The 15,185-nt window shown below is 46.7% G+C and overlaps 1 protein-coding gene across 3 annotated transcripts in view; it reads left to right on the top strand.

Moving 5' to 3' along the window:
- The window catches only part of PPP1R12C (protein phosphatase 1 regulatory subunit 12C), a 144,285-nt gene that overhangs the window by 100,349 nt on the left and 28,751 nt on the right, over nucleotides 1–15,185 (top strand). The window contains exons 11-15 of one of the 3 annotated variants that reach the window (XM_073571074.1): nucleotides 35–178; nucleotides 452–542; nucleotides 2,669–2,788; nucleotides 4,094–4,175; nucleotides 7,243–7,343. In XM_073571074.1, the coding sequence (XP_073427175.1) occupies nucleotides 35–178; nucleotides 452–542; nucleotides 2,669–2,788; nucleotides 4,094–4,175; nucleotides 7,243–7,343 (538 nt within the window). Of the gene's footprint in view, nucleotides 1–34; nucleotides 179–451; nucleotides 543–2,668; nucleotides 2,789–4,093; nucleotides 4,176–7,239; nucleotides 7,344–15,185 lie in introns of all 3 variants that reach the window. The other 2 variants (XM_073571072.1, XM_073571075.1) reach the window with 2 other exon arrangements.

The raw sequence follows: 15,185 nt of genomic DNA, 5'->3' as shown, positions 1-15,185 counted from the left end.
AAAAAAAAAATCTTTACTTCGATCATCTTAATAGAGACTTAGAAGGTGGACTACAGATGAAACTTGACATGGTTCCCACCACACAATCGCACACAAACACTTTGTCCAGCATGACTGCCACTTCCTCCACCTCGTCCTCCAGCACCAGCTCCAGTACTGATCCCAAAGACAAGCGAAGGTAAGACTCTGCACCTGCATGTTCTTCTAAAAAATAAAACCTCCTGGGGGTTACTTCAAGTATTCTTGTGCTTGAGATAACCCAGGAACATTATCTAATTACCCTCTTCTAAAAATTAATCTGAAAATCAGTGTAAGATTCCCCCCCCCCCCCCCCCCCAAAAAAAAAAAAGCATGTGGTTGCAAAAGTTGACACCCTTAATGTCAAAGGAGCGGTCTTCGAGACTAGCTTTTTTATGTGTTCAGTCCTAATAAAACTATTTATTTTTATCAGGTCGTATCAAACCCCTGTTCGGGATGAAGAGTCAGAATCTCAGAGAAAAGCTCGCTCTCGGCTAATGAGGCAGTCACGGCGATCTACTCAGGTGAATCTAAACTTCTCTTTGGCAAATTTTTGCTACTTGTGTAACAGCTCTGTGAAATTATGAAATTGCGTTTATTGGCATCCCTACTAATTTTTGGTAAGCAGTGCAGAGAACATGCACATTGGTGGGAGCGAGCTAGATGTGCCCCCGACCAAGACCTGCCCAGGATTTCCTCACTGACTCTTTATAATGCCAGCTGTGAGTTGGACATGAAAGGACCCCTAACCCTCAGGCACTTCACATGAAAGGGAACACCCCCCAACCCCAGGCACTTCACATGAAAGGGAACAACCCCACGCACTTCACATGAAAGGGACCCACCCCCCAGACACGTCACATGAAAGGGACCCATCCCCCAGGCACGTCACATGAAAGGGACCAAACCCCAGCACATCACATGAAGATACTCTTCCGCCCCCAGGCACTTCACTTGAAAGCAAACACTCCCCCAGGCACTTCACTTGAAAGCAAACACTCCCCCAGGCACTTCACTTGAAAGCAAACACTCCCCCAGGCACTTCACTTGAAAGCAAACACTCCCCCAGGCACTTCACTTGAAAGCAAACACTCCCCCAGGCACTTCACTTGAAAGCAAACACTCCCCCAGGCACTTCACTTGAAAGCAAACACTCCCCCAGGCACTTCACTTGAAAGCAAACACTCCCCCAGGCACTTCACTTGAAAGCAAACACTCCCCCAGGCACTTCACTTGAAAGCAAACACTCCCCCAGGCACTTCACTTGAAAGCAAACACTCCCCCAGGCACTTCACTTGAAAGCAAACACTCCCCCAGGCACTTCACTTGAAAGCAAACACTCCCCCAGGCACTTCACTTGAAAGCAAACACTCCCCCAGGCACTTCACTTGAAAGCAAACACTCCCCCAGGCACTTCACTTGAAAGCAAACACTCCCCCAGGCACTTCACTTGAAAGCAAACACTCCCCCAGGCACTTCACTTGAAAGCAAACACTCCCCCAGGCACTTCACTTGAAAGCAAACACTCCCCCAGGCACTTCACTTGAAAGCAAACACTCCCCCAGGCACTTCACTTGAAAGCAAACACTCCCCCAGGCACTTCACTTGAAAGCAAACACTCCCCCAGGCACTTCACTTGAAAGCAAACACTCCCCCAGGCACTTCACTTGAAAGCAAACACTCCCCCAGGCACTTCACTTGAGGAACCCACCCCCCCGGCACGTCACATGAGGAACCCACCCCCCCAGGCACGTCACATGAGGAACCCACCCCCCAGGCACGTCACATGAGGAACCCACCCCCCAGGCACGTCACATGAGGAACCCACCCCCCAGGCACGTCACATGAGGAACCCACCCCCCAGGCACGTCACATGAGGAACCCACCCCCCTGGCACGTCACATGAGGAACCCACCCCCCTGGCACGTCACATGAGGAACCCACCCCCCTGGCACGTCACATGAGGAACCCACCCCCCAGGCACGTCACATGAGGAACCCACCCCCCAGGCACGTCACATGAGGAACCCACCCCCCAGGCACGTCACATGAGGAACCCACCCCCCAGGCACGTCACATGAGGAACCCACCCCCCAGGCACGTCACATGAGGAACCCACCCCCCAGGCACGTCACATGAGGAACCCACCCCCCAGGCACGTCACATGAGGAACCCACCCCCCAGGCACGTCACATGAAAGGAACCCACCCCCCAGGCACGTCACATGAAAGGGACCCTTCCCCCCCAGCACTTCACATGAAAGGGACCCTTCCCCCCCAGCACTTCACATGAAAGGGACCCTTCCCCCCCAGCACTTCACATGAAAGGGACCCTTCCCCCCCAGCACTTCACATGAAAGGGACCCTTCCCCCCCAGCACTTCACATGAAAGGGACCCTTCCCCCCCAGCACTTCACACAAAGGGACCCTTCCCCCCCAGCACTTCACACAAAGGGACTCTTCCACCCCCAGGTACTTCATATGAAAGGAACATTGAGCCCCCCTCCCCCATCACTTCACACGAAGAGACTCTTTCCCAACCCCTTAACCCCAGGGGCCACCCTCCCAGGCACTTGACAGGAAGGAGAGATGTGAGTAGGACAGCAGTTGGATTTATGGATAGTCTGAAATATTTTGTCTTTTTTCTTTTAGGGTGTTACTCTCACTGACCTAAAGGAAGCTGAGAAGACACTAGGAAAGTCTGTAGAAATTCAGTCCACTGAGCAAAAAGATAAGGAGCAAGTGGACAATGACCATACTGCAGAAAATCCGGTCAGTGCTTCTTTCCTTCTACGTTTTTATTGAAGCTTGTGACTTTTAAAGGGTTTGTCAAAGACTGTAGATGACCCATCATTAGCATAGATCAGATCAGTAAATGGGAGCTGAGCTGCAGTACCCAGGAAAGGCCACTACACGGCATACAGAGCTGTGCCGCTATATCTGCGGGAGCTAGTAACCACTGATCAATATGGGTGCTTGGCCCCAGACTCCCACCAATCTGATATTGATGACCTATACCTGGTACATGTCATTAGTATCATTTAGTAGACCCAGTTTATGCTGCTTTTTTAGTTAATATTTTTGCATAGTAATAAGCCTAGGAATACATTGTAATGGAGTAACACAGGTTTGTACAATCTTGCCACATCTATATCAGTACAGAGGATATCCACTTGAATGAGAAGAACAAAGCAAAATCACAGTAGCGTTACTTATCAAAAATGTCAACCCCTAGCTGATATCCAATGTATATGTACACTGCAGTTCAGGTGCTGGCTCAGCTGCGGAGCCTGCCTCTAACGGCAGCAAGCAGAGCTGAACTCTGCTCGCTACTAACACTCTGACAATGGCATTTACAGTGCACTACCCGGCGAGGAACACTGTTCACATGCTCCTTGGATTGCCATGACTGCCTTGGTTTACTGAATGCAACCATGCCTGCTATGAGGTTGCTCCATTGAAACCAAGGCTATGTATATACTGACAGTAATATTGTGTATCTACGATTGCAGGCAGGTCCCTAAGGGGACTAAAAAAAATATGCAGCTAAAAAAAAATATATACATATTTGAGCAAAGCCATTTTCCCCCCCTCCCCAATTCAAAAATAAAGATACTAAATATATTGGTAAAAGAAAAAAAAAAACACCTGGTATCCGCTGCACTTGTAAGTCTAATGTATCAAAATCTAAAATGGTTTAAATGATTGGTAAACACTGTAATTAGAAAAAAAAATAAGAACGCCACAATTGTGGATTTCCATTTGTTGCTGTTCTGCAAAAAAAAAAAAAATGCAATAATCAAAAGGCTGTATGTATCCCAGAATTGTATCAATAAACATGCACGTTCAGGACACAAATACAAACCCTCGCTTTTACTAAAATAATTTAAAAACAAAAAAACCCTGAATATTTGTTGTATTGCCTTCATCGTCCTGAGAAGGTGAATCATGACATCAGGTCATTTTTACTACATAATGAACACCTTAAAAACAAAACGATGAGCTTGGAAAACAAGTGTTGGAAATTCAGGACAAGATAATGTTTAATTCATTCTCTCTTTGTGCTTTTATAAACAGGATCAGGGCCGAAGATCTCGGTTAGCACTGAACACTGAAACTGTCGCACCTGTAAATACTGTGAATTCTCCAACAAAGAAAGGTTCTACATTATTACATTTTTTATACTATGTAATATACTTTTATTTGACTTAACCGCTTCCCGACCGCCCACAGTAGATAAACGTTGGTGCTTGCTGGGCTTTGTGCAGCGCCGACGTTTATCTACTGTCGGCGGTTTTGTGCCCCCTGGGACCCCCACATACCTTATAACGCGGTGCACAATGCATGCTGGGACCCCCGACGTCCTCGAGATCGGATTGTTTCAGGTCCTGATGACGTCAGCGTCACAGCAGCCAAGGAGAGCGCTCGCTGGGAAAGCTGCTTGTCTCCCGGCGATCTCACTCATTGTAATACGACTTCTCCTCTGATCTCACACTGACAGATGATCAGAGATGGAGCAACGTTACTGTGTGACTAGATCGCTGCCTGGCACAGCTGATCGCTGCCTGGCACAGCTGTGCCAGGCAGCGATCTTGTCACATCGTAACGCTGCTTCTCCTCTGATCATCTGTCAGTGTGAGATCAGAGGAGAAGTGGCGTTACTGTGAGTCAGATCGCAAGGCAGCGATCTTGTCACAAAAAGAAAAAAAAAAAATAGTAAAGGAAAAAAAAAGCAGGTTAGGGCTAGGCTTAGAGCTAGGGCTAGGGCTGGGATTAGGGTTATGGGTGTGTTGGTGTTAGGTTTGTGGTTAGGGTTATGGTTGGGATTAGGGTTAGGGGTGTGTTGGGGTTAGGGTTGGAATTAGAATTGGGGGTTTCCACTGTTTAGGTTCATCAGGGGCTCTGTAAACGCAACATGACGCCCGCAGACCATTCCATCAAAGTCTTCATTTCAGAACGTCACTACTTCCCTTCCGAGCCCCGACGTGTGCCCAAACAGTAGTTTTCTCCAACATATGGGGTATCGGCGTACTCGGGACAAATTGGACAACAACTTTTGGGGTCCAATTTCTCCTGTTACCCTTGTGAAAATAAAAATTGGGGGCTAAAAGGTCATTTTGTGGAAAAAAAAATGATTTTTTATTTTCATGGCTCTACGTTATAAACTTCTGTGAAGCACTTTGGGGTTCAAAGTGTTCACAACACATCTAGATAAGTTCTTTAAGGGGTCTAGTTTCCAAAATGGGGTCACTAGTGGGGGGTTTCCACTGTTTAGGTACATCAGGGGCTCTCCAAATGCGACATGGCATCCGATCTCAATTCCTGCCAATTCTGCATTGAAAAAGTCAAACGACTCTGCCGTGTGCTCAAACAGTGGTTTAGCCCCACATACGGGGTATCGGCGTATTCGGGAGAAATTGCACACAAAATTTTGTGGTTCATTTTCTCTTTTTACACTTGTGAAATAAAAAAAAAATATGGTTCTGAAGTAAAATGTTTGTGAAAAAAAGTTAAATGTTTATTTTTTCCTTCCATATTCCATTCATTCATGTGAAGCACCTGAAGGGTTAATACACTTCTTGAATGTGGTTTTGAGTACATTGAGAGGTGAAGTTTTTAGAATGGTGTCACTTTTGGGTATTTTCTGTCATATTGACCCCCCAAACTCACTTCAAATGTGAGGTGGTCCCCAAAAAAATGGTGGTGTAAAAATGAGAAATCCGCTGGTCAACTTTTAACCCTTATAACTTCCTAAAAAAAAAAAAATTATGCTTCCAAAATTGTGCAGATGTAAACTAGACATGTGGGAAATGTTATTTATTAACTATTTTGTGCGATATCACTCTCTGATTTAAGGGCATAAAAATTAAAAGTTTGAAAATTGCCAAATTTCCTAAATTTTCGCCAAATTTCTATTTTTTTTTTTTTTTTAAACAAATAAGCGCAGTTCATATCTAAGAAATTTTACCACCATCATGAAGTACGATATGTCACGAGAAAACAATGTCAGAATCAGCAGGATCCGTTGAAGCGTTCTAGAGTTATGACCTCATAAAGTGACACTGGTCAGAATTGAAAAAATTGGCCCGGTCATGATGGCAAAAACAGGCTCGGGTGCGAAGGGGTTAACCATATCAAGGTTCTATGAATTTACTCCTCACCGTTTTTCCACTTGTGAAAAGTTGGTCTTGCAAATAAGAAGACAGTAACTGGTTTCAAAACTTCTGGGGTTTTTTAACTCTGTCCCCCACATAAAGCATTTATCGCCCATCCCCAGGATAGGTGATAAATATGTTATCACTGCGGGCTGATGGGACCCACATAATAACTTGATTAGAGGTCTGGGTTCCTCTTTACAATATGGACTCTTAGGGTAAGAATTATAGGGTATCTGTCACCCCATTTTCGGCCTATAAGCTGCGGCCACCGCCATCAGGGGCTTATCTACAGCATTCTGTAATGCTGTAGATAAGCCCCTCGATGAAACCTGAAAGATAAGAAAAACCTGTTAGATTATACTCACCGGGGGGCGGTGGGTGTCGCGGTCCGGCACCTCCCATCTTCATACGATGATGTCCTCCTCCTTGCTTCTCCCTCGGCTCCTGCGCAGGCGTACTTCATCTGCCTTGTTGAGGGCAGACTAAAGTACTGCAGTGCGCAAGCGCCAGGAAAGGTCAGAGAGGTCTGGCACCTGCGTGCTGCAGTACTCTGCTCTGCCCTCAACAGGGCAGATAAAGTACGCGTGCGCAGGAGCCGAGGGAGAAGCAAGGAGGAGGACATCATCGTATGAAGATGGGAGGCGCCGGATGGCATGGCGACACCCATCGGACCGGTCCGAACATCGGGGTGAGTATAATCTTAACTCAGTGGTTCCCAAACTCCAGTCCTCGTGGACCCCAACAGGTCATGTTTTCAGGATTTCCATAGTGTTACACAGGTGAGAAAATTCCGGATGCCTTGATGATACTTCCATCACCTGTGAAATACTAATGAAATCCTGAAAACATGACCTGTTGGGGTCCGCGAGGACTGGAGTTTGGGAACCACTAATCTAACTTTTTTTTTCTTATCTTTCAGGTTACATCGGATGCTGTAGCTAAGCCCCTGATGGCGGTGGCCGCAGCTGATAGGGCTAAAATGGGGTAACAGATCCCCTTTAAGGAAGACGTTTCGTGTGATGCGTCCCTTGTATTTTTCTCATAAGAGACTTTTTTTTTCTACAGTAGAACTTGAAAGTGTTAGTAAAGAAGAAACAGAAAATCTGAACCATTTGACAACAAGAGACCGAAGGAGATGGAGAAAAGAACTGCGATCGGCAAATATGGGGGTAAATTCTTACCACTGTCGCTGGCTCACATATACTGTATTGGTGGGTGTCTAGGGGAGAAATACCTCTCTAATTGTCCAGAAGGAAGACATTAACGGGAACCTGTCCACAGGATTGTGCTCAGTAACCTACAGTGTCAGGTCAGTGTCGTTATACTGATTACTATGATACCTGGTGATGAAATCCATCTTGTGGTTGTTGTTTAATCTTTATTTTCAGTTTTAAGTTAATGATATGTCCGTGCTCCGGGGTGGCCTGTGGGGAGTCTTCATGTGGTGGTGCTCTGATTAGCTATTCATCAGTATGACTTCTGACAGGTCACTGATCCCTCACTGACCTGCCCCCTAGTTTGCATAATGAATATTATATACAGCTCTGGCAAAAATTAAGAGACCACTGCACAGTTTTATAAAAATCAGCTTCTCTAAATGTCTGACAGCCATTTCATTCCAGTGTCAGTTGAATTCCAACCAGAGTACACCTCATTCTACTTACTGTGCTTCTGATTAGGTGATCACCTAAACCATATCTTAGTTAACGAAGGAAAGTAAAAACCCTGCTGTGGTGTTTTCAATCCTCTTGCAATAGGACAAGCTGGATGGCAAAACAAGTGCTAGTAATATCCCAAAAGTAATATGAATGAAAAAATAACTTTTAACCATGCCAAAGGAGTTGAAAAGAAAAGTCTTAAGTGAGGAAAAGAAGGGCTCATTTCTGGCTTTAGTAGCAGAGGAATACAGTGAGCATTATGTTGCCTCCATCCTTAACATTTCTAAGACAGCAGTCCATTACAACAAGGTCAAGCAGCAGACATTGGGAACAACAAAGCTACAGACTGACAGAGAGCAAAAACGACTCCACTGACCGGGATGACCATTATCTTATTCGGATGTCACTCAGCAACCGCACGATGACATCAAGTGACCTACAGAAGTAATGGCAAATGGCAGCTAGGGTGAAGTGCGTGACAAGAACAGTTCGTGACTGGCTCGTAGAGGCAGGGCTTAAGTCATGTAAAGCTAGAAAAAAAGCCTTGTATCAATGAGAAGCAAAGGAGAGCCAGGCTGTGTGCCAAAGACCATAAGGACCATTTCTCATTTTCTGAGAATACAAAATTTAGTGCTTGGAAATTTGAAGACATGTCAGTAGTTTATAGAATAAAAGAGCAATTTACATTCTACTCAAAAATATGCGTATAAAGAGAAAAATCAGAGAAACTGAAAATTTTGCTGTGGTCTCTTAATTTTTGCCGGAGCTGTGTGTGTGTGTATATATATGTGTATGTGTATATATATATGTGTATATATATATATGTGTGTGTGTGTATATATATATATATATATATATATATATATATATATATATATATATATATATATATATATATATATATATATTCTATAAAATCACCTGCAGCAGTGGCTCCTGTGCTGCAGCCAGCCTGATCGCATGTGTAATGTGCACTGCAGTTCATTCTTTTATATCTTGCTATACATAAATTCATCAGAAAAGTGTGTCTGAAAGTCGGCGATCCGATAGCTGCTACTGTGCAAGCACCATCTTGAAGGAGGACATTTATTTTTCTCTAGCAAGATGGCTGCACCTGATCAGTAGCATTTATCGGTGATGGCTGCTACTGTGCAGGCACCGACTATGCCATCTTGGAGGAGGAAATTATTTTCTTCGCCTCATTGGGAGACACAGGACCATGGGTTTATGCTGCCTCCACTCGGAGGCTGACACTAAGTAGACACAAAGATTAGCTGCTCCTCTGCTGTATAAACCACACGCACAGGCTCCAGCCGATCCAGTTCAGCTTAGTGTCAGTAGTAGGCACATGTGGTCTGATCTTCTGTCCACATCTATAACTTTCTTATTTTTATTTTTTACTACAATATCTTCAGTGGGTTACAGGGGCAACGGATCCCTTAAGGCCTCCGCTCTCCCTAAACCTACAACAGGCGGGATCGTGGAATGTCGCCTCCACGTACCCCCTCCTGCTCCGTTACCTATGGCTGCTTGAGATTTTTTTAGGGATGACAGGTTCCTTCAGGGTACAGTTCTCCCCGCACCTACAACAGATAGGAGCATGGAGTCTCTCCTCCATGTACCCCCTCTGAATCCAGGCATATTCAGCCGGACCATCAGCCCTGTTCTATCCCAGGCAATTGAACCCCTTGCATGCCCAGAGGCTCTGATGGTGTCAGTGTGGCCCCCCCATAGTATCACCACTGACTGAACAGCGCTGCGGCAGTTTCAATACCGGGACACAAACCTTTTGGTAAGTGGGCAGCGGCACGGTCAGCGTGGCAGCTTCCGGCGGAGGGCTCATGTTACAGCGCGTGCAGCGCTATCTCCTCTTCTCCCCTGGGTGTGTGTGGCTGGCATACAAATTTAGGCCCCAGTTTGGGCCTACTCCATGCCACATTCAGAAGCTCAGCCCCCACAACCTTTTCTGAGACTCGCGGCAGAGGCGCCGACTCCGCCTTCCATATCTGGCGTGTCTCCCAGGCTGCGAGACTTCCTGTTCCTGATCTTGCAGCCGCACTGGAGATATAGCGGCACTGGCTCCTCCCTATTCCTTGCGCGTCTCGTATACTATGAGACTTCCTCTTTTAAGCCTCAGCGGCCATTTTTCGACGCCGGACACGAATCCACACGTGCAGCCACTGCCCACACTTTCATGAGGCGGCTCTCTACTCCTACAGCCTGCTGGTGCCCCATCAGGGCGATTGCTCAGCAGGGCCACAGGACCAGGGTAAGACTGGGCTACACTATACAGTGGGGAAAAAAAAGTATTTAGTCAGCCACCAATTGTGTAAATTCTCCCCATTTAAAAGATGAGAGAGGCCTGTAATTGACATCATAGGTAGACCACAACTATGAGAGTAAAAATGAGAAATCCTGAAAATCACCTTATCTGATTTGGCAAGATTTTTTTTTACAAATTATGGTGGAAAATATGTTTTTGGTCACCTAAAAACATTGAAGATTTCTGGCTCTCACAGACCTGTAGCTGCTTCTTTAAGAGGCTCCTCTGTCCTCCACTCATTACCTGTAGTAATGGCACCTGTTTGAACTTGTTATCAGTATAAAAGACTCCTGTCCACAACTTCACACTCCAAACTCCATTATGGTGAAGACTAAAGTGCTGTCGAAAGACACCAGAAACAAAATTGTAGCCCTGCACCAGGCTGGGAGGACTGAATCTGTAATAGGCATGCAGCATGGTGTGATGAAATAAACTGAGAGCAATAATAAGAAAATGGAAGACATACAAGACCACTGATCGTGTCCCTTGATCTGGGGCTCCACGCAAGAGCTCACCCTATGGTGTCCAAATGATCACAAGAACGGTGAGCAAAAATCCCAGAACCACACTGGGGTACCTAGTGAATGACCTGCATTGAGCTGGGACAACCTTAACAAAGGCTACCTTAAGTAACACACTACACCGCCCGGGACTCAGATCCTGCAGTGCCTGACATGTCCCCTTGCTTAAGGCAGTACATGTCCGGGCCCGTCTGAAGTTTGCTAGAGAGCATTTGGATTATCCAGAAAAGTTTTGGGAGCAAGTCATATCGATTGATGAAACCAAAGTAGATCTGTTTCTTAGAAACAAAACTCGTCGTGTTTTGAGGAGACAGAATGCTGAGTTGCATCCAAAGAAAATCCATACCTACTGTGAAGCATAGGGGTGGCAACATCATGCTTTGGGACTTTATCTCTGCAAAGGGACCAGTACGACTGATCTGTGTACGTGAAAGAATGAATGGGGCCATGTATCGTGATATTTTGGGAACAAACCTCCCATCAGCAAGGGCATTGAAGATGAAATGTGGATGGGTCTTTCAGCATGATAATGATCCCAAGCACACCACCAGGGCAATGAAGGAGTGACTTTGTAAGAAGCATAGGAAGGTCCTGGAGTGGCCTAGCCAGTCTCCAGATCTGAACCCCATAGAAAACCATTGGAGGGATTTGAAAGTCCGTGTTGCCCAGCGACAGGCCCAAAACATCACTACTGTAGATGCAGATCTGCTTGGAGGAATGGGTCAACATACCATCAACAGTGTGTGCCAACCTTGTGAAGACTTACAGAAAATGTTTGACCTCTGTCATTGTCAAAGGATATATAACAAAATATTGAGATGAACTTTTGTTAATGACCAAATATTTATTTTCCACCATAATTTGCAAAATAAATCTTGCAAAATCAGAAAAGGTGATTTATTTATTTTTTTCCCCACTGTATATAATTCATTAGTCCCTTCTCTGCCTTATAGCCTCTGGGACTTAAAATACACCTTCCTCTCTATTGGGGCACATGGATGGAATGAGGAACATTCTTAAGTACACTATGTCCAAATCTGCTAAAAAGGCTAACAAAACACATACTGTGTTTTTCACCTCTTGTACCACCTGCCTGTCTGTGCTACCATCGGGACAGAGTATGCCACTCTGCAATGCATGTGACCCTGATTGTGCACAGGAGCCCTCCGCCGCCACTGAATCCAGTGTACCTAGCCCAACTGAGTGGGTTTTGTCACTGTCGCAGTCCATGGCCTCTCTTACTAGACCAATTGAGTCTCTCCAAGATCCCGCCACGGGTTGGGGCATTTCTCTGCCTATCCTGGAAAGTTCCTCTATCTCACAGGAACTGTCGGCTCAGTCAAAAATTCCACAGGCATCCAGGAAACGGATACACAGTTCGTCTCCCGGGCTCTTTAGCGCCTCTGCATCAATTAGCTGTTTCCTGCTCCCCCTCTCCCGAGGTTCGAAGAAATCAGGACTCTTGAGTCCGATACTGATATGCTGCTTGATGTAGATTCTCCAGACTATCAGGCGACTGTGGGCAGTCTCATTGAGGCCGTCAATCACACTTTGAAAATTGACAAGGCCTCTAATTCTGTCCCTGATCACGCAGTGTCCTTCAAGAGGACCAAACACTCTCATAGGGTTTTTTTTCCGACCATCCCGAATTTCAGGAAATAGTTCGGCGGCATAGAGAGCGACCGGACAAACGCTTCACAGGTCAAAAACATCTGGAAGCGATTTTCATCGGATCTACGGAAAGAGTGGGCCAAATTCCCCCCAGTTGATTCACCGGTATCACGCCTGTCCAACAAAACTCTCTTATCCTTGCCGGACATTTCTTCCATCAAAGATCCAACGGACCGTCAGAGAATTTTGCCCGTTCAGTTTTTGCAGCATCGGGCTCGGCACGCTCTCCCTCTTTCGCCTCAATGTGGGTAGCTAAAGCAATGGCCTCTTGGGCTGATGCCCTAATCAGAACCATCCAAGATAATGATCTTCCCCCGGAGGCAGCAGATCTGGCAAATCAGATCTCCTTAGCCAGGGACAATTTGGGGCAGGCTTCCCTGGACGCAGCAAACTGTGCCGCTCTTGCAGCTGCAAATGCCATCTCTATTAGACTGGCATTGTGGCTCAGGGAATGGCGAGCGTATTCTGCCTCTAAGAAATCCCTAATATCTCTGCCTTACCAGAGCGGTTGTTTATTTGGAGAAAAGCTGGATCAGCTTATCTCGGACGCCACAGGAGGAAAAAGCAAATTCCTCCCCCAGCAGAGAACTATAGCCGTCCTTTTCGTCGGCAACAGCAGACGCGTTTCCGATCCTTCCGCAGCAAACCCGTTTTGTCCATTACAGTTACCTCTTCTGGCTCGGGACGCTCTTCCCGTGGAGACAAGGGCCCCTCAGGTTCTCATAAGTCCAGCCAGTTGTGGGAAAAAACGCCACAAACAATCTAGATCTAAGGGAACTAGGTCTCACAGATTCTCAGCTCAATGACTCGTGGCATTATCCAGTCGACACCAGTAGAGTAGGCGGCCGTCTACTTCTATTTCACCATGACTTGCTCTCCGTCGTGTTCACGACCAATGGGTCAGGGACCTGGTGTCTTAAGGTTACAAAATAGAATTCTCTTCCCATCCTCCAGCATGATTCTTCCCCTCTTGTCCGTCCAAAACAAAGGCACAGGCACGGTCCTTCTACCAAGCCATCAATTCTCTACTACAAAACGGGGTTATCATTCCAGTCCCAGAGAAAGAGAGGCTCGAGGGATTCTGCTCGAACCTATTCGTGGTTTCCGAAAAAGGACTGAACGGTGCGACCCATCCTGTACCTGAAGCTCCTAAATAAGTTTGTCAAAGTCCGACACTTCAGGATGGAATCCCTCCGTTCGATCATCTCTTCAATGGAAAAGGGGGAGTTTCTAGCATCCGTCAACATCCGGGATACTTATCTGCATATCCCGATTTATTTATTTATTTTTCCCCTCCTCATCAAAGGTTCCTGTGCTTTGCCTTTCATGAAAAACATTTCCAATTTGCAGCTTTGCCCTTCAGTCTTGCCGCCGCTCCACGAGTGTTCATGAAGGTCATGGCGGCCGTTATGTACATTTTGCACGCTCGGGGGGGATGGGGGGGTAGTCGTTTTGCCATACCTAGACAACCTCCTAGTCAAGGGCCCGTCATTTCAAGCATGCTTGGAGTGCGTCCGTATCACTTAGGGCTGGGCTGGGCTGGATGATAAACTTAGACAAAACTTCCCCGATTCCAGCTCAGCAAATTTACTTCTTGGCAATGACCCTTGACACCTCCCGAGGGTTGGTGATTCTCCTTCGACACAAGATCCTATTCCTTCAACAGGGAGCCAAGGCACTCTGTCGCTCACGTCCTCTTTCCATCCGATTCGGCAAGGGGGTCCTGGGCAAGATGGTAGCAGCAATGGAAGCGGTTCCTTTCGCCCAGTTTCACCTTCGGCCTCTACAGCATGCGCTCCTAGCAGCCTGGTACAGGAACCCTTTCTCGACCGACTGTCGCTTGTCGCCGCTGGTCAAGCAGGCGCTCAGGTGGTGGACAATGCAGTCGTCTCTCTCCCAGGGGAGATCTTTCCTTCCGGTCCAGTGGCTGGTGGTCACCACCGACGCCAGTCTTCTGGGCTGGGGGGCTGTCTTGTGACATCACACTGCCCAGGGACGTTGGTCTCCTCGGGAGGCGACATCCTGGAAATCCAGGTGATTCGATTTGACCCGGCGACTGTTCCATAATTTTCTTGCAGGTTGCCCCATGTGAATACAATCGGACAGCACCACAGTGGTGGCATATATCAACCCCACCAGGGGGGCACCCCGCAGCAAGGCAGCAATGTGCAAGGTGTAACACATTCTTTGTTGGGCCGAGAGGAATCACTCAATCATCTTGGTGGTTCACATACAGTTAGGTCCATATATTTGGACAGAGACAACATTTTTCTAATTTTGGTTCTAGACATTACCACAATGAATTTTAAACAAAACAATTCAGATGCAGTTGAAGTTCAGACTTTCAGCTTTCATTTGAGGGTATCCACATTAAAATTGGATGAAGGGTTTAGGAGTTTCAGCTCCTTAACATGTGCCACCCTGTTTTTTTAAAGGGACCAAAAGTAATTGGATAATTGAGAAGACTGTACCAGGGGAGGAAAACTGGGCTGCGGATTTCCTCAGCCGCCAGGGTCTTGCTTCCGGGGAGTGTTCTCTGCATCCAACAGATTTGTCATCGCTGGGGGACTCCGAACATCGATCTGATGGCTTCAAGACTAAATGCCAAGGTGCACGAGTTCATAGGTCGGTCACCGGATCCAGAGGCCATCGGGGCGGACGCTGTGGTCACTCCTTGACGTCAGTTTCGCCTTCCATATGTGTTCCCTCCACTTCCAATGCTTCCGAGAGTCATCAGAAGGGTCAAGATGGAAGGAACACCGGTGATCCTAGTAGCCCCGGATTGGCCGCTCCGGACCTGGTACGCAGATCTGGTGCAGCTCGTCGACATCGTTTCCT

The sequence above is a fragment of the Dendrobates tinctorius genome, unplaced genomic scaffold (genome assembly GCF_039654945.1).
Source record: "Dendrobates tinctorius isolate UK_male_01 unplaced genomic scaffold, ASM3965494v1 ptg000028l, whole genome shotgun sequence".
Taxonomy (NCBI): Eukaryota; Metazoa; Chordata; class Amphibia; order Anura; family Dendrobatidae; genus Dendrobates; species Dendrobates tinctorius.
This window is presented reverse-complemented; position numbering and strand designations above follow the sequence as displayed.